This window comes from Pinus tabuliformis, chromosome Q (assembly GCF_031772625.1).
Source record: "Pinus tabuliformis cultivar Carrire ecotype Pingquan chromosome Q, CPIR1, whole genome shotgun sequence".
Classification (NCBI taxonomy): domain Eukaryota; kingdom Viridiplantae; phylum Streptophyta; class Pinopsida; order Pinales; family Pinaceae; genus Pinus; species Pinus tabuliformis.
The window spans coordinates 413,331,660-413,352,482 of record NC_142296.1 but is presented as its reverse complement, the minus strand read 5'-3'; the positions used below and the strand labels follow the sequence as shown (position 1 = coordinate 413,352,482).

General features: G+C 36.6%; 1 protein-coding gene across 2 annotated transcripts in view; it reads right to left on the bottom strand.

Moving 5' to 3' along the window:
* LOC149219941 (gamma carbonic anhydrase 2, mitochondrial-like) overlaps positions 1-20,823 on the bottom strand; it is a 258,423-nt gene that overhangs the window by 43,865 nt on the left and 193,735 nt on the right. For both annotated transcript variants that reach the window (XM_089384571.1, XM_089384570.1), the window contains exons 3-4: positions 8,321-8,446; positions 7,012-7,163 (exon numbers count right to left, since the gene is read on the bottom strand). In XM_089384571.1, coding sequence (XP_089240697.1) covers positions 7,012-7,163; positions 8,321-8,446 — 278 coding nt within the window. The remainder of the gene's footprint in view (positions 1-7,011; positions 7,164-8,320; positions 8,447-20,823) is intronic.

The window sequence follows — 20,823 nt, the reverse complement described above, 5'->3', positions numbered from 1 at the left end:
CCAGCACTTGATCTTCGTCTTTCTTGTTCTTTCGCTAGTCTCTTTCTTCTTCTCCTTCGCTTGCTTGATGAGAGAATGAATTGTATCCATAAGAGGTCGAGTTCCCTCCTATATATAGGCTTCTAAGGTGGACGAAGTACCTCAAATTAGGTCGACTTCTTAGCTAGCAGGCCAACTTGTTCTTGGAGGGTATTTTGACACTTTTAAATACAAAAATAATTCTTTTTACAAGTTACAATGTGCCCGATGGGATCTTCAACATATGATAATGACTCTTTTGACTTCTAGACCTAGGACAAACTCTAGAAGCACTCAATGGATGCTTAACCTCCAAAATAAAAGACCTTGAGCATGAAACCCATGCTTCAAAAATAACAATAATAAATTTTCTTTCATTTTACAATATACAAGAATCAAAAGTACATTTCGTATTTATGAAGACCGAACCTAGTTATACATTTTTCAACAAAAAACACATAAGATATTCAAATTTAATTAAAAAAACATGTATATTCATGTGCATCCACATGAATACAAATCATTTATACACAAATATGCAAATTCTCATTTATCTAGTATGAGTGCATATAACCAAAATAGCACTTATTGCAATACATCTCTAAACCAAAATACATCAAGAAACAAGTTCTAAATGGTTTTTAGAATCCAAAAATAAGCATAGTACTACAACTATTAGTCCTAATGGCTATCATCGAAATCATTGTCCTCTTCATCCTCAAGATGAATAGACTCTACATTGGGATTTCAAATTAATTACACTAGCCTTGAAGGTTGTGGAGGTGGGTCCAAGTCCATTCATTATCCAAGGCCTTCATTGTCAAATGTTGGTGCTTGACTCACTAGAACCTGTCCAAATGATAAATCAAAGTCACCCAAAACTATGTATTTATTCACGAGTCTTGTTCAGCAATTAGTTGCACCTCAACCTAAGGTTTTACAACATAAACAAGGTCATTCAACCATTTTTGGTCCAAGCAATTCCTCTTCTTGGTGTATATATGCTCAAAAACGCTCCAATTCCATTCACACCACGAAGCACTACATGTTTGACTCAATATTGCAATTGCAAATCAGTGGCATTGGCTACCAAATTGTTGCCACCAATAGGCTGCAATAAGAGTTGACGGCAAAGAAGTATTCGCAAATGACTCTGAGACTTGGAATCAACTCTTGTAATGAATAATATAATTTGAAATCTTTGACATATTACTTTGTGGACCATTTTATTTATTTATTATAGCCATAGACATGCCAAAGGTACCAATACCTTTCATTGAAATTCAAAAGCTTATTATGTATCTCATCTTGAATCTTGGGATTTAGGACCATGCACTCAATGCATTTGTACGATCCCTCTTTTGCCTCCCCATTTGCCTCAGAATCCTTTGTGTAATGATACATTCAAAGTTCAAGAAATAAAAATATTCATCAATTAATTTCGAATGTTTGGCACAGTTTTCTAATGAATAACAGAACTTATAAATTTTGAAAATTGAAATTACAAACCTTGGGCTTAAATAGTAGCAAGCTACATATAATGGTTTATGGAGTTGTTTGTTCCATCATATGCATCAATGAATCTCGATAAAGGAAGATTATTTTATCTTTTATCCCCATATGTTGACTTTATTGCTTCTTTGACTTGACCCATGGCCTCATAAACAAAACCCATGGTGAGTTTATCACCATACACCATCCACAACACTCTCACAAACTATCTCTTATGTCTTTCTCCAAAAAAAGAATTCAAACACTCGGTCAACCACTTATTTCCCTTCAACATTTATGTTCCATAGACAAGCATTCCATTCATCACAAGAAAACATCTTTCGTGAATTGGTTTTTGGTCGAACAAGGGATTGCAACAAAAGAAAGTTTGTTGCAAATCGTGTAATGGCTAACTGAAAAAGCTCTTTACCCCTAGTGTGTTTCCTCATAAGGTTCAAAACCCATGAGTGGTTGTAGATGTAACTAGTTATGGATTTTGCATCTTCCAAACACTTCTTCACCCACTCAATTCTATCAATATCCTCACGCATGACGTCCAAACAATGAGCTACATGTGGAGTCCACCAAATGGTGAGGTGTTTTTCCTCCATCCTTCCAATTGCAACGTTGGAGGCATTGTTTGTGATCACCTGTAAAAGTTGTGATCCCCTGTCCACAAACACTTCATCCAAAAGATGAAATAATAATTGTGCATCCTTAACCTGACAGATGCATCCACAGATTTGAGAAACGTGGTACTTTTGGGGCAAGCAATTAAGAAATTGTGCATTGTTTTGGTCCATGATTGCTTGAACTCTATGGGGTATTCATATATTCTTTGGACCTCATTTAAAAAAAAAGGCCCCTGATATCAAGAAAACTATGGCCTTTGAAGCCTGAACCACATGAAGCAATCATAAGCTAATAGTGTGCAGAATTAGTTGCATTGAAAGGTATGTTTGTATCATACCACCTCTAGCAATGCATTCCCACGCAAACTCCTCCTTCATCTTCTTCCATTTAGCATCAATGGTGGGTTAAGCACTAGGGGCAGTGCATGGTAAAAAGAGAGTCAATCCCTTTACGTGCCCTCTTCAAATTAGATGAACTAGGGCTACAAGCATGTTCATCTCCAATTCTGACGGGAAAACTAGAGAATTCTTCAAAACTAGGCATATGCCCTGCAAGTTCATAGTCATTGAAAAGAACATCAGCCTTTTGAGTTTTGTTTGTTTTTTTTAACTCTCTTGGTCTTGCCCTTCTCTACTAGTTAGTCTTCCGTTAGAGATATCTTGGATCATTCTTGCTTTTTGGGGCTATGGTGCCTTTTACATCAACACATAAAAATATACATACAAAACCCTAGGATTTCTTAATTTCTAAGAAAAACAGCAATTTTTTAGAGAAAAAATAGAAGAATAGATGCCTTGACATATTTTGAGAATCCTTACAAATGTTGAAAAAGAAGAGCAGCCCCAAACAGGCAAAAAAAGCTCTCTAACAGCCCTCAAGAACGCGAAATGAACCCTTAAGTCACCTCAAAAAACAGCCCAAGATCCTTTGGAACAAAAAACCTTGAAGCAACTCCAAAAGCTCTCCAACTCAACCTTTCAACCAGCTCTCCAAATCTACCCAAAAACTCCCCCAAAAAAACCCTACAAATCTCTCCAAACCCTCTCAAAAAACTCAGCTCAAAAATTTCAAGAAGCTCAAACGAATAGTGTGAGTGAAATAAAGGAAAGGGATGTGATGTCGTCTTTAGATAGCTTTTAGGGTGGGTGCGGGGGGGACTACACTTGCTTTGAAGGTGGATCATCCCACAAAAAATAATTATAGTTTAATTTAACAAAAAAAAAAAAAAAATTGGGGTCCGAAGTAACATCATATGGCACCACCATATGAAACCGACTAGTTCAATGAAAAAAGGTCAGTTCAGTACCAAACCAACCTTTTCCAATCTTATGCCATCATCCGGACTGGTTAGGGCCTGAAAACGGTTGGGGTCCGAAGTAACATCATATGGCACCACCATATGAAACCGACTAGTTCAATGAAAAAAGGTCAGTTCAGTACCAAACCAACCTTTTCCAATTTTATGCCATCATCCGGACTGGTTAGGGCCTGAAAACGGTTAGACCGAAAACATTAACTAGCACAAAAACTAACCAGTTCTGATAATGTTGACTAGCACAAAACTAGCCAAATGCCCAACAGCACTAGTGACAACCAGTGGAGCTAGCCCCTTGGGCTATACATACTAGCTATGTAGCACTTCATGGAAGGGTCATTGGGTCTTTGAACTTTAATTTACTCGTTGTTAGCTTTAGATTTAGGAGCTCCCACAACACTTCTACTTTGTACTAAACCAACAATACTGTTTTAGTCTCACTCACCTACTTTTGTGGTCGTTTGTTGGACACTAATAAAATTATGTCATTCTATCTTGGCTTATCCCCACACAAGGTGGGGAAGGATGATCCAATAGAAGGAAAATAAACATCATAGAGATAAAATACGGTTTAGACCACCTAAATACAAAAGACTATGCATGGACTAATACCTATCAATGTGGAAAAAGTCGAAGTCGGGATTAATTTGGCAAGGGTCCAAAAGTTGAAAAACTCTTTAAAGTCTGGAGTTTTTTGAAAAAGTCTGCAAAATGAAAAAAAAAAAATATATATATATATATATATATATATAAACACACACACACATAAATATTCTTTTTTTTTAACATATAGAGTATCCACAACATCAAATAAATGCATTTCCACATAAACATGTAAAGAAAGCTAATATATAATATGTATATGAAGTCTAGTGCTACATCACATATCAAAATAGTGAATCAACTCCTAAATCTTGAGTCTTGTCTGAGTCTCAAGTCTCAAGACAGCAGACTTTTTGGGTCGACTCCCGACAAAATCGAGCATATAACAAATAAATCGCAATTTTTTCGTTTCTGAAAAATTCTGCAAAAAATCGGAGGTAAATCGTTTGTTGAAAAAATCGCAATTTTAGGATTTAATCCCGATTTTTTACAGACTTTTTCCACACTAAATTACCTATGTTGCATGAGTTTCTGGAACGTGGGAACGTTGAGAACTTGGGTACGGGTGTTCAGAACGGCTAGATGTTTCCCCAAAATTTACAGGAAACGGCTAATCGGGAGCGGTACTATTATATAATAAAAAATTTAAAATAATAAAATATTTTTTAATTATATAATTTATATAATAATCAAAATTAATATTGAATCAAAATATTCAAATATTAAAATCAATTTAAATATATAATCTCTTGTCCACTTGGGGTAGCTCAATTGGCAATGGCCGTGGAAATGAAGTCTCACCAAACCAAAAGTCTTGGGTTCAAATCTTGTGTTATCCCCTTGATCAGGGTGAGAAGTTGGACATGATGAAGATGTAGTCCTACCAAGTTTACAAAAAAAAAATTAAAAATATATATATATAATATCTTATATATAAATATATTCTCTGGGTGTCTTTCTCCCCGAATCCTTCCCTTTTATATATATAAAATGCCAAGTTCATTATCAGTTCTCTGACATGTTTCTCTAGTTATTCTCAAGAGAAAAAACAACTCTAATGTTTAAGCACTGAGTGCCACATACAATATGCACACACAATCTTTTGCGATATATATACATAAACAACAAAAGAAATACTCATCAGGATGACATCCCAGATATTGCCCTTATGTAGAAGTGTCACACGCTTCCTCAACCCATCAAGAGATTGCTCCAATTTCTCAGTTAAGGATATTGGTGTTAAGGATGTCTTTGGCCTTTCTTCCTGCGAAGGTTTCAGCATAGTCTCATGTTTTGTGGGCAGTTCAGCATATTTATCTACAGGCTTTGTATTCACCAAGCCCAGGGAACATCGGAACTCCAAAACAAATAGTCTTCAAAGCTCCCGGAACTTTCCCCAGCTCCTGCTGAAAAGGTAACGTTCCCATGTAATTCCAAAGCTCCCACGAGCACAGGAACCACTGGAATGGGTTTCACACCTCTCGGGAGCAGTTCCGGTGTAACAGAGACTAATACTAATCACCATTGGGAAAATCAACTATGTACAGTCTGCAAAAGAAACTAAGTTGAGCATGAATCATCATGCATTTTAGCTGCATGGTACTCTTTGGACAACCTTCTCAGAGAGTGCATCAGCCCCCTTTTGTACAATCTTCTCAAAAAATGCATTGGCCCCTTTACAAAGATTGAGAACTCAGTTGAGGATACTTCCCTCCCTTGAAATTTTGCCTTGGCCCCCAGCTCTAGCACCACCTGATTTCCACTTGATATGGAGTTTTTGCTAGTATACTCATATTTCTGTTTATTTTCCTAAGTTAATTCATTTTCAGACTGGCTACTTGGCCCTCTAAGGCTTTGTTACCAGATATTCCATCTTTGATTACTCATTGTTGGTGGCTTAGATTAAGAAGTTGCCACAGCATTCCCACTTTGTATTATACTTAGTACTCTTTTAGTCTGATTGATCTAGATTCTACTTTTGTAGTTATTTGTTGGATATTTATAAAATTATATTATCTTATTTTTATTATCTCCAATCAAGGTGGCAAAGGATGATCTATGAGCAGGGAAAAAAACATCATAAATAGAAAACCTAGTTCCGGCAACATAAAGTACAAGACTATGAGTAAACTAATACTAACCACTCTTGGGAAAATCAAATATTGAAACTCTGCAAAAGAAACCAAGTTGAACATGAACTACCATACATTGAAGTTATAAGAAACCAAATAGTGACGCTCTACAGTGACTTTTAACAACTTAAAAAGGACACAATAAGAAAGCTGGTGGAAAAGATTATATAATCTCATTCAATATTCTAGCTAATTTATTATCCCACTATAATGGACTCTCTTGCTGTGAACTAAAGATGAGCAAATGATGTAAAAAATCCAAAGCAAGTATGCATTATCGGGTCTAATATGAAGCTCTAATTAAATTATTATTCCAATTTGGACCCTTTTTTGTGACCCAAAAACTCCAAACAGCCTATGCAGATAGGCATCATGTATATTGAGCCCAGAATCTCCTTTGTGGCGCAATTATGCAATTATGACAACAATCATAAAATCTTGGCTGATTTTGTAATTGACCCTAAAACTCCACTCTTGATTAATTGTGGTATTGGCTAATAAATGAATAATAGGTGAACGGCATGGAAGCTAAAATTTCCTTGACCTTTGTTCTCAACCCTCTTAGTTTTGGACATAGAAAGTGACTAGGCATTCTTTTGCCTTAAAATCGTATTATAGATAACACTTCCAATGGCACAATTTGAAACTTATATGAAGCCCTTAAAACTTTTTACATTAGGGGTTACAAGACTGATTTTGGTCTTTTTATAATAGCAGTAACCTCATAAAATAGAAAGTTTAGCACAATAATAGCATCAGTTATATCAATTCAACATTCAATGATTCTTTCATCCTATAATGTAGGACTAAAGACGTTACCTCTCCAGAGGGTATTCTGGCATTTTGTCTCACAAGCGACCCAGCTGCAACCATAGCATTTTTTTCCACAAAAACCCCATCAAGAAGAGTTGCACCCATGCCTACAAAAGCCTCATCCTCAACAGTACATCCATGAAGCACAGCACCGTGACCTGCCTAAAGCATGTAGTGTGTGAAACATAGCAATACATAATAGGTATAAATAAAAACATCCCTCCACATGCATTCACATTTTAATTTTTAAAGCATTAAAATAACGATGTGCATTCTAATATGATGTTTTCTCACAGCTCAATAGTGATAATTAGCAAAAATATTGTTTTGCTCTTCTTCATGTTGGATACAGTACACAGATTCAAAAAAAGGGACCAACTCTTCCTACAAAAGCCTCATCCTCAACAGTACATCCGTGAAGCACAGCACCGTGACCTGCCTAAAGCATGTAGTGTGGGAAACATAGTAATACATAATAGATATAAATAAAAACATCCCTCCACATGCATTTACATTTTAATTTTTAAAGCATTAAAATAATGATGTGCATTCTAATATGATGTTTTCTCACAACTCAATAGTGATAATTAGCAAAAATATTGTTTTGCTCTTCTTCATGTTGGATACAGTACACGGATTTAAAAACTTCCAACAAAACATAAGCTTTTAGCTGTATACTGAGAACTCACAACCGAATAGTGACCATTAGCAAAACACTTATGTTGTTCCTCATTATCTTGGATACGGTGCACAGCTAAAAGCAAGATGGTTCAACTCTTCACACAACAGACAAGCTATATGTCCCAATCAAACATATCTATCAGAAAATATTATATTAATCAAACTGCAATACTTTCTACACCAGGAAGAAAAGTGGCAGTATTAACAACGTGTATAATGTACAACCAAGTAAGACTTACAAATGAATACCCTAAAACCTAATCATCATACACTTTTACCATCAGCACTTAAAAACTAGGATACCTATAATATTAAAATGTAATCTACTCTACCATTTTACCACAAGATAAGAAGCCTAATGCACTCATGGATTCCTGCAGTAAGAATTATTAAGGCATAAGGTAAAATTCTCTATTCACTGGAGCAGTGAGAGAAGTTACCCAAAAGCCTTTTCATCATAAAATTTTAACGTGGGAACTTCAGCAGCAAGCAGGATGGCCAGGATATGTCAATGTAAAATCACACAAGGATTTTGAAATGAGATATATAGCCTAATGCATTTACAAATTAACACAGCATATAACAAAATAAACCTATCTAGGTTCAGAGGAGAAAAGGGAAAAGATTTGCATACCAATTGTAACATTGTTGCCGATAATAGTTGGCAATACCTTTCCGCTAAGATTTGTTTTTGCAACATGCACGAGAGTGTTGTCCTGTATATTTGTACCAGAACCAACCACTATGCTATTTACGTCCCCTGCAAAAAAATGGCCATACTATTATTACATAACAGCCTTAAAAGTTGTTTCAATCCTGAATGATTAATCCAATATGCTATTTTTCGTCATTCCATAAAATAAACACAAAATTCGGAGCCATTAAAACAACCTATTTCTTTGCATATAGGTAATAATTATTACAGCCTGTAATTCCCTACTCTCTTGCACCCACTTTATTTGCATTTGGAAATGAGAAAAGTACTTACTCCTCTTTGTCTGTAGTATCACGTGGGGGCATTGATGAGTGTATAAATTTTAAAACAATAGACGTTAAATATGTATATCTAACCACGTTATAACATAGATAAATGACAGTGTACATGGTACATAAAACAATAAACTTAAGATTTGAGCCTCTAACAAGGCCTACAAAACTATCTTGACCCAATATGTGTAAGTGATAATTTTTACAAAACAGACACATTCCTGAGAAATCCCACTCATGATGTCTGATGGAAACAAATGCACATGTTCTGTTGATCATCATCTATCCTTTGCCAAGGCCAACTTTATATCAGAGATGCTAAAACCAAACATTGCAGGATATATGAAAGAGAGGATCTCTCTTTCCGCCGCTCCCATCTCCACCAGGCCCCCCAAACCTTTTCCACCCCCTCCCGTCGCCACCAGGCCCCCAAACCTTTTCCACCCCCTCCCATCACCCCTTGTGTCCCAGCCCTGTCCCCCTCTCACCATCCCAAGTTGGTCTCTCTGTTTCCGGCCTCCCCTTCTCCTCCTCCCACCAAAACCTATGTGGCCCCACTCAACCTGCCTTGGGGCTGCTCCCCACATCCTCTTCTCAGGCCTGCTGCCCCTGCCCTGCTCAATTTTATTGCCACAGAAGCAGTCTTTGAGCCCCCATTGCACAGAAGTGCAATTTCCAGATTTCAGATGCTAAATGTATGAATTCCAACCCAATTGGCAAGGCCATTGGGCTAAAGCCTCTTGTTTGTATCTTCACCTGGGCAGCCCATTCAAAGCTATCCTAGCAAGGTTGGAATCTGAAAACAGCAGTTTAAATTCCTCAGTTCACACTTTACAGGCCATAGTCTCAAGCAGCTGGTCACTTAAATGAGAAATCAGGAAAATATACCCTTTCAGATCCCTCTGGATGAAACCATGTCCCTGCAAACAGAAATTTCCGGCATTAAAACTTTACAAGAAGAAACCAGAACCTGGCAAGCACTGTTCCAGACTAAGTCACCGTATTTGGCGAACAAAATTCTACAGATTCGAAATTCACTGAACTTAAATGCAAATCAAACTTATTCAATTTGTTTCGCCGAACTCTAACCTAGATCAAACTCGAACCTGAACACATTCACGAACTCGAACAAAATCAAGAAATTCGTTGTGCATTCAATTAAGTTCGTGTTAGAGTTCATCTTTTTTTGGCGGTTTTTTTGTGGTTTTGGTTTTTTCACAGTTAATGATTATAAATAAATAAAAATGGAAACCCTGAAAGGCTAAAATTTCCACGGGCGCAAAAAGACTCTCTCCAGACTTCGCCACTCCACTGGTCCCCCTCGACTCCTGCTGCAGTGCACACTCAACCCCTACTGCTGCACACTCAACCCAAAGACCCCTGCGTTTTGTTTTGGACCTTGGTCTCCCACTGCAAGTCTGCACAGTGCACGCCTGTGACTCGTCTCAAGCCTTAGCCCACAAGCACAGTCGGAGAGTGATGGCCGACTAGGCCCTCGGCTTCCAAAATCCACCCGATCTGCAGGCTGCCGACGACTACAGCCTATAGGCAGGCATAGCTACAGTTCAAACTTCAGGTGCAATTTTTGTTTTTATTAAGTTAATATTTAATAATAAACATGCAGCATGCATGCATCATGCATGTTTAATTTTAGATTTTACTGATATCTATTATCAATCATGGAGTCTACAGTCTGTAGATACTAGATAGACAAAGCTCTATGTGTCTCAGGCTTCAGCCTTCGGGAAGCAGACTGCAATAGCTTAAACTCATTTTACACTTTCATGATTTAAAAGTTTTAAAACTAATTTAAATATGAGTTTAAAAAAAAAGCAGAACCTTAAGGCTTCATTGCTTCAGAACCTTCAAAGTTCAATGGCACCTCCAAAATCAATTGTTGTTGTATGGAATTATGTCAAAAGAGAAGGGAAAAATCTTTTGACAGTTATGTGGACATCAATTCACTGAGTCTTTAACTAAAGCAGGGGATCACCCCCTCAGTATTAACAATGGAAGTGGAGGTGGTGTTGAAGGCTGCTATAAGATATCTGAGGAAAATAATGCAGTGGAGAAAGACTATTACAGTTCAAGGATGGAAAAGAAACTAAGGGAGAAGAAGTGGCAGCAAATTGAGAGGGAGATTGCCCTGTCTTCCTCAAACACCACTAATTTGATCTCAACCATGGGTTGATCAAGTTCTACTCCAGCACATAAAGGTGGAAGCAAAACATTAAATCAATTCTGGAAGCCTATGGAGAAAAAGAAGTTGATGATGTTGTTGCAGAATTCTTTTATGCATGTGCAGTTCCCTTTAATGTGGTCAGGAGTCCCTACTTTAAAAATGTGTTAAAAAAGGCCATTGATTTTGGGAAGGGCTATGTTCCTCCCAGATTTGAGGCTTTAAGGACCACTTTGCTAAAGAAAACAAGAGACTGAGTGGCAGAAAAGTTGGTTCAGAATAGAGAGTCTTGGAAGCATATAGGATGCACAATTCTGAGTGATGCTTGGTCAGATTTGTGTCATCAACCATTGATCAATCATCAATGTACTTGTTTATTGTCCTCGAGGGGTGCTGTTTTTTAAGGCGGTTAATGCAATGGATCACATGAAGACATCAGAATTTATTTTCGGAATTTTGGATGGAGCAATTCAAAAGGTCGGGGAGAAAATGTGATCCAAGTTGTCACAAATAATGCATCAAATTGTGTTGGTGCAAGGAAGATGATTATGTGAAAGTATACAAACATTTATTAGACCCCTTGTGCAGCTCACTGCTTGGATTTAATGTTGCATGATTTAGCCAAATATCCTCAGGTCAATGAGACAATCTGAAAAGCCCAAACAATTGCAAACTTCATCATCAACAATTGTCTCACTTTGAGCATATATAGGAAGAATGCATCTAAAGAGTTGTTGAGGCCTTGTGATACAAGGTTTGCCACTTTTTATATTACTCTGAAAAGAGTTGTTGAGGAAAAAGCAAGCCTAAGAGCTGGTTTCTGCACCACTGAGTAGGAGAGATCTCTTCTTTCAAAAAAAACTAACGGGAAAAATGTCGAACAAATAGCGCTCAATAGGGGCTTTTGGGAAAATGCTGACAAGGTTTTAAAAATGTGTGACCCAATTGTTAATGTGCTCCGCATGGTTGATGGTGACAAACCTTATATGGTTTTTGTTTATGAGAGCATGGATCGTTGCAAGGAGGCCATTGCAAGTGCTTTTAATAATGTGAAAGTTGATTACAAGGAGATATGGGAGGTAGTTGATCAAAGATGGAAGATGATGCATAGTTCATTACATGCAGCATCATGCTACTCGGACCCTAGATTGTTTGGGTTATCAAGACATAAAGACAAAGAAGTCATGAATGGACTTTACGAGGCTATTGAAAAGCTAAATCCAGATCCAGCAATTGTAGCGTTGGTCAGATGTCAGTTGAGGGGATACAGGTTAGAAGAAGGGTTATTTTGAACAAAAGCAGCAACGTATGATAGGAGCATAAGTTATCCAACAATATGGTGGGACTTTATGGATCATGGATGCCAAATTGTAAAATTTTGTAGTTCGTGTCTTAAGCCAGGGATCAAGTGCATCAGCGTGTGAAAGAAATTGGAGTTCCTTTGACCATATTCATTCCAAGAAAAACAATAGAATGTTATCTGGAAGATTATCTTGTTTATGTTCATAGTAAATTACAGTTGGCTTTGAATAATGTGGCTAAAGGGTCATCCAATTCTCTACTTCATGGATCAATCCTATTCCTGATGCATCAAGGGATGAAGATGATTTTCAAATTGATAGTGACAGGGTTAGTGCTGAATTTAGTGAAAAATCTGGTGTTCATGCTTCTAGTGGATTCACAGCCCCTAGTAGGCTAGTATTCTTGATGATATAGAACTTTTTGATGTAACAAGTAGGCCACGGGAACATCAAGAATAAAACTTCTGTTCCCATTTTAGTTTTCTTTTTGCATGAACAATTTTCTAAAACTACCAAGCTACTTTATAAAATCATAGAACAGTGAACATTCATTTTCATTAATGAACATGCAGAATATGCAGAACATTCTCGATTTGTTTATGAATATGCAGAATTATTTTTGTTGGTGTTCTGAATTTATTTGTTTTATATTTTTTTCAATTCTGAGTACAAAAGTTTTAATTCTTGCATCTAGTCAGATCAAGAGGGTTTATTGGACATAGAATCTAGATTTCAATTTCATTTTAATATGGTTCTATTGTCAAGTAGGTTGTCTGTCACCTACACACTGTACACTGACAAGAAAGTGTGCTAACATTGGAATTAAGACTGGGTTTTATTTAGTACAGGCTACAGGCTTGCAAACATGTGTGCACACACTTTTCCCCATTGTCTAAAGATTTTGAAAATGTTTGTTTCTAAGTCTATCGATGTTTGGAAATCCTTGACATTTATGATTTTCCCCAAGGTAACTTCCACTTCAGAACATTTTGCTTTTATTTAGAAACATTTGACAAAATGTTGATGCTAAAACATGATCATGATTCATAGCCTGCTTATTCACATTTCTCTCAAAGAAGTTACCGTTTAAATTATTAAAATTGTCACAGCATTTACTTCATAGAATAGGATTACAATACCGATCCATAACTTGAGAATTCAATGTAAATTATCCTCCTATATTAGAAGGCAGACCCCGCACCATTTTCTGAATATTCTCTAAGTCTAAAATTTACAGTACAGCCTACAGCCTGTAGGCTGTAAAGGGTGTAACAGTTGTGTATATAACCTGTAAGAGTTGTTGTATGATAGAAGTTTTACCACAAAGTTTGGAAAGTTTAGTGGTAGAGGATAAATGGTAACTTCTGATTACATTCGTAAGTTCACAGTCAGATATGGTGCAGGGATGCAAAGATAAAAATGTGACAAGGGCCACTCAAGGTTAAGATTTGCTATAAATTGGCTTCTGGGGCCTCATTTCAAAGTGTTGATATATACTTAGTAATTGTATTTGAAACCACGCCTACAGTTGTATCTCCTCTTGTACTGTTATTTTGTTCAAGTAGCATAATCTGTGTATGGCTTTGCCTTGCAATGGTGGATGAGTTCATGTTATTTTCTGTTACTGTCACAACTTGTATATATGTCAATGTGTATATAAATGTGATTTTATATGAAATTTTTATAAATTCCTTATTATATAAGCAAAGGCTGTAACAGTTGTTTATATATGTGTGTTTTCGGCCTGCTATATGTGTTTAAAGTTTAAACTGTAATTGAATTTTATTATTATTATTATTATTATAATAATATATGAACGTATGTATATATTTTTTTTTCAAAGTTCTATATTTTTATCACGAAAATTTTTAGGGTTGAACTTTATTCGAATTTCGAAGTCACCAAACTCGAACACGAACACGGACCCAGTGACATAGGTTCCAGAAAGAGGCTGAAATCAGGTCCGGGTTGTTAAGTGGAAGAATCAAACTCCCCACTTATTGAATTTGATGAAGTTATCCAAAACCAAAATGGAGGAGGAGCACATTAGACCAGTCAAGGAGTTAAATTTGAGAGTGCAAAGCTTCATCCTTCTTGTTGGAACTTTTGCCCAATGCAGACCAGTCTTGCTTTCCTTCATGAGAACCTGGATTTAAAGGACCTCAACCACAAGAATGCCAGAACCAGTGCTAACTCAACATTGTCTGTTCAATTTTAGTCACCAACAGAACATCTCCATGAGCTTTGGCAAAGCATCAAACACTTCTCCCTACAACACAGTTTTTTAGGTTCTGACCTTACAAGAGCCCAGTGGGATAAGTTCTAGTAGGCTAGGGAGCAGGTCTTGGTCACCTCCACACTGTTTGTGACCTTTCAGATATCAGTAGGAGCCCCATTGGAGTCAAGTAAGGATGCCCTCTTTCTCCAACTTTGTTTCCAAGTTCAAAATTTCTGACTTCAAGATAAAATGGGCAGTCAAAATCTTAGTTATCAATAGTCTGAAGTTAGGTAATAGAGATAAGTTTGAAATTCCCTCACAATACGACCCAAATTCATTTCCATTTTGAATAATATAACATTTTAATTGTTAGTTTTTAGTACTTACAGAACTACCCCTGCTTGGCCTTTGAGTATCCTATTCTATGGCAAAAGACCATGTATTGAGTATTGAACCACTTCAGAGTAGCTTGCTGATACCAAGTGGGTGTGGATATAAACTCTGTAAATTTTCAAATTCCTTGGCATTCCTTTTGCATTTGAAGTGTCCACTAAAACCGCTTCAGAGTAGCTTGCTGATACCAAGTGGGTGTGGATATAAACTCTTGTAAATTTTCAAATTCCTCGGCATTCCTTTTGCATTTGAAGCATCAACTAAAAGATTTATGTCAATCTATCGTTGATATCAAGGTTGCCAGAGCATGCAAGTGGGAGTGGAAGCAGCAGCAGGAGCACCAGAAGCAATGCGAAGAAGAATAGTTTTTTATACAATATATAGTTTTATATATTATGATGCGTTTACATTTTTTTTAAATGCAGAATGCTAAATTAGTTGCAGAATATATGAAAATATACATATTTGCACTACTTGTAGATAAAGATAACTCTATTAATGTCCTACAAATGACCACAAATAGGTCAATAGGATTGCTATGTGCAAAAGCATTAATACACTATGGGAGTGCAATGACCACTCCTATAAAAACCAAAGACAGATTTAATCTAAGATGTAAGCCTCTAGACTAGGGAAAAAAGAAGTGCCACTGAAAGAGCTGGATATATACAAGAACCGCCAAGGGTCTATAAGATAAAAACAGAAGGCTCCGTGGGAAATGCCTTGAAGGAGGATACAAAAGTGGTGCTCCCTGTAGGCTGTATCTAAAAGTTGTGCTCCCTATATCTATCGTCTGAAGAAGAGCGGTGCTCCCTGTATCTTGCGACATTAATATGAAGTTAGAAATATCATCCAAGGTAGATTAATGACTCATCATTCCAGCATCAATCATCCATCAATTACAAACATCAAATTTTTAAACCATATAACGGGAAGTAGACCTATGAATTATGGAATAGGCTATCTGGCAATTGCTAACAAGATCAAAGAGTTACGTTTACAAAATAGGCCATCTGCATAAGATCTGAAATGATAATTTAACTAAAGTATGACGACCAGAAGGTCCAAAACACAAAAAAAAAAATTAAAAAGACCTTTTTATTCATTTCCATGGGAACGTGGGGTGAATGTGGTGAGAGCACGGGGCTAGTGTGGTGGGGGCATGGGAGGAAGCATCAGGAGTGTGGGATGGAACATCTAGGGAGTGCAGTTCTGGGGGGGCAGGAGCGTCAAAGGTAGTGTCACATTCCAAAAAATGGCAGAGAGCATACCAAAATGGCAGAGAATGCACTCCCATGGCTGTTCCTTGGATGCTCCCACTGCGAGCATGGTTCCAAGGTGGGAACACCCTTGGAAGGACACTCCCAGTAACATTGGTTGATACAAACATGAAGGTAGCAAAACGACTTATCAACCCATTAACATTAATCTCTTGCTACCATATTTGCACCAAGGTCCTTGTTGCCAACCATGTTTATTATTTGTCCTTTCGGGCCCATCAACAATTACCTATGCTAAGGATGAAAAGCTCAGTCATGACCTTCTATGGGCCAACAAGGAGAGGAAGAGAGGCTTCCATAAAGTAAATTGTTGTACTCCTAAAGATTTCAGTGGATTCAATGTCATTAATATGCACAAACCAAGAGTTGCGTTAATTGATTATTCATTTTTTTGAACTGGATAGAGCTTAAGTGTTTGCCCAGCATAATTAGTTGTTCTAGCACACAATATGTTAAGAAGAAGTGGACTGCTTTGAACTTCCAAATCTCTTCTAACACCACCCACCCCCAGGAACAAGATTGATGGATCCCAATGCATTTTATTGTCAGACGATGGGGTGGGAAAGAGGAGAGGCATCTAATGCCTCCCTCTCACCCCTGCAGCAAACCTTTCTACAGTTTTACATCATGGCAGAAGAAGAATGTCAGTGGGTAGGAAAAATCGCAAATCATTTCTTGTGGGTTGATAGAACCTTGGCATAGCCTCTGGGGAATAGCCTGGGGCACTGTAAGGTTTCCCTTGATGACAGACTTGGGCATTTTGAGGTGTCTTTATATGACAGACTCTGAATGTCATGACCCATGAAAACCTATGTAATTGGAAACAAGGGATTGTTCATTGTTGCATTTCTTACTTTTGTTTCTTTTGTTGGTTTTGTGGATTTGTGCTAGCAAAAATTGTCTCTCCCGCTACGTTTCGTGGGCCTTTGTCAATGCCAATTGTCTTTCTTGCTGAGTTTATTACGCCTTTGTTGGCAGCAATTTTTTATCCTTAGGTTTCATGGATTTGTGCTTGCAACACTTGATTCTGTCGTATCTATGTTGCGCTGACAGTTTGGTTTTGATGGGTCTACTCAAGGAAATGATCTCCTTGTTTGCTTGGATATAAGGATCTATGTTGAGGGTGATGTTTTTCTAGTCACAACTTCTTGCTGTTATATATGGAGATAAGCTCCTAATTTCTTGAGCATGTGGCAAACTTTTCAAGGAACTCATCCTATTGCACTCCCTTGTGAGAGGCTAAGTCACACAATACGGGTTTGAGTTCAGGTTCAACAACAATTAAGTTCAATTCGGGTTTGAATTTTCCTATAAGATTTGGATCAGGTTCTACATTAAGTTTGGCTATATATAGTTTTCAAATATATGTATATATCAATGTTATCGGAACCGAACTAGTGATCGAACCGAAAAACCTTCTGAATCGGGAACGAGTCAAAACCAGACCGAAACCTGTAAAAAAAACCGGTTGACCAAAAACACAATATATTCAAATTTTAAAGAAAAACATATACATTCTAATTTCTCGTGCATCCATATGAATTCAAACCATTTAATTTTATACACAAATAAGCAAAAGTTATCATTGATATAGCATGTAAGAGTGGACATAACCAAAATAGCATTGAGTGTATTCCATCTCTGAACAGAAAATACCTCAATAAAAGGGCTCTAGATGACCTCTAGCATCCAAAAAAAATGTTACAACAAATACCTACATATCATCAAAATCATTGCCTATATTGGGATCTTTGTTATCAATATCACCCTTTAAGCATTAAAATAAGATAGAAGAAACATAGCATGTCAAGTCAAGATTTTATTTGAGTGATGGGTACAGTTTTAGTACGGTCATGATAGAGGAGTTTGACAACCAATGCCACTAACATCAAGGTACACAAAGAGATTGGTTCTCTTAATTAAATACTAGTTCCATACCCTTGTACATGACAAAACAATGGAAATGTTGCAATCCCCCCAATCTTGAAATCCTAAAAATTGTTAAGTCTCTTGGTTTTTTGAGTGAGATCTAAAATTTCTACTTTCTCCATATGAAATCCAATGAGGTCGGAACCACTCTAAAACATCCCGAGTCAATTCATGGTAGTGTTAAAAACTTAAGTAAAACAATGAAAATGAAAGATAAAGCAGAATTTAACATTAACATGAATTGCATAGCAATAGTAGGGCCATAGGCTTGAATATTAGGCTGTCCCACTCAATTTTTTATTCTTTTTATTTTATATTTATTTTAAATAAAAAAATTGCATTTGGAATGACTTTGGTCACATTGTATGGAACTAGTTAGTTTGGTACAAAACCGGCCAGTTTAATGAAAAAGGCTACTTCGGTACTAGAATCAGTCAGTTTTGTACTGAACGGGTCAATTCATGGTAGTGTTAAAAATTTAAGTAAAACAATGAAAATGAAAGATAAAGCAGAATTTAACATTAACATGAATTGCATAGCAATAGTAGGGCCATAGGCTTGAATATTACGCTGTCCCACTCAATTTTTTTTATTTTTTATTATTTATTTATTTATTTATTTATTTTAAATAAAAAGTTGCATTTGGAATGAATTTGGTCACATTGTATGGCACTAGTTGGTTTGGTACAAAACCAGTCAGTTTAATGAAAAAAGGCTACTTCAGTACTAGAATCAGTCAGTTTTGTACCGAACCGGTCGATTTTATATTGAACCGACTGGTTCCATTATAGAAACGGCTAATTTGGTACCAAACCGACCATTTGCAATTCCAAACCTCAAACCAGACTGGTTTGACCCCCAAACCAGTCGAACCAACCAATTCCACCAGATCCATTCTGATTCCAATAACGTCGGTATATATATAGAATGAAATATAACATAAATTAATTAAAACAAACAAACAAACAAAAATTAAAATCACATCAATAAATATATGTCAATAGGAATTTTGATTAATAAATTTCAAATATATATGAAGAAATGGTTAAACTGACTCACAGCCGACAAGCATGATCGAGAAATGCACTTGCTGCAAAGGATTTTAGTGGGGCAAAATTTGATAAATTTAAAAACCCTAAATCAAACCTAAAGTCAATCCTGATTTTTCTCTAATTAAATTTGTGATTTGGTTTGAATCGATTCAACTTGAGGTTAACTGTTAGTCATTTAGTTTCGACAAACCCGAAACCTAATTTTTTTCGAGTTTACCGTATTTTGAACATAAATCATCTGATTTGGTGAACTGTGTGACTTAGATGAGAGATATTACCTGTACCAAGTGATTATGGGTTAATTTCAAGGTCATTAGAGGGCCTATGTGTGGTGCTCCAAATGTTCAAATTGTTCTAGTGGCTCTACTATGGTCGACATTCGAGTCTTTTGCCCTAACCAACAACTCCATGCTTTGGCTACTTGTAGTGACCCATCATGGACTCTAAAATGAATTAGGGCTCCAAAACTTTGATGACTTTCTTCCTTTTGGCTCTGGGATGTGTCTACCACTACACAATCTTTCAACAACTTGTTTCCCAAGCTTATATTGCTCACTTGTGTGAATGCCTAAGATTTTGTGAAGATAAGTCTAAATGTTTTTGTCTCCTTGGCGTGTTACAGGGTTTTGTAACAAATCAAAATTTAGATTTTTTGTTTTTGATCCTAGACTCAAGTTTGCTGGCCTTTGACCCCTTTTTTATTGCTCATGCTTCTGGAGGCCAATTTTAGAATTTTTAGCAACCCACTTTTTTTTTAAATTAAGAGCTTCTAAATATTGTTACATTTTATAATTATACAAGATATGAAAGTAGTTCATAAAAACAAACTAAAAAAGAGAATGGCAGATCCTTTGTTGCCAAGAGCATTTTGAAGACCTTGGGTGTGGTCAAAATCTTCTTACATCGCAAAAGGAAGAGTTTCAAGTTTGACATCTATGTGATTGAACAATATCTATGGTACTTTCATCATCCTTGATGACAACAAGCCTCTTGCTAAGAACTCAATGATTCTTAACACTTTCTTCTCTTGCAAGTGTATTAAATCTCTCTCGGATATCTTCCTCTTTAAAAACCATGATTGGATTCCGTGGACTCTTCTAAAGCTAACCTTTCATGTAAACAGTGCTAAAAGTTCCTTTTTCATAAGATCAAGACTTTAATTTGTGATTGTTCATTATTTAAGCTTTGGCAGAAGCCTCCAAAGAAATGATGGAATGATTGGGCTTTGCTATGCAAAATGCCTCTTACTAGGTTTAAGCCAGCTAATGGATAGAGTTGGTTGAACCCATCTCCTTCAACTGAAAGACACAGAAAAGTCGTTCCAATCTTGGAATATGCCTTTATCAACTTTGGACCACTTAGAAATCATGGAAGGAGCCTAGAAAAACCATGTTTGTTTAGTCACATGTCCATTGAAGATTTGTGGCTAAAAAGTACCATAATCACTATGGTCTAGCACAATTTGTATGTGCCTAATGTGATGGAGATTAGACACCCACATACATCTTCTAGTTTTGTCAAAAGACTCAAGATGCCTGGGATTGGAAAAAAGCCAAAGCAAGCAATATGCAAACATTCAACTATCTTAGAAGTTAGCTTTGGAGGAGGACAAAATGATTTGGGTTGTATATTTTAACATGGTTTGGCATGCACTCAAGACAAAAAAATTTATTCCATCTATGGAAAACTGAATATTGAATATTGTTTAACAACAAAAGATTGGCCATTATAATTTCATTAGATTCCAGTGCAAGTTGAGAGGTATTTTATAAGTTTTGGGAATTTCATCAATTGTTGG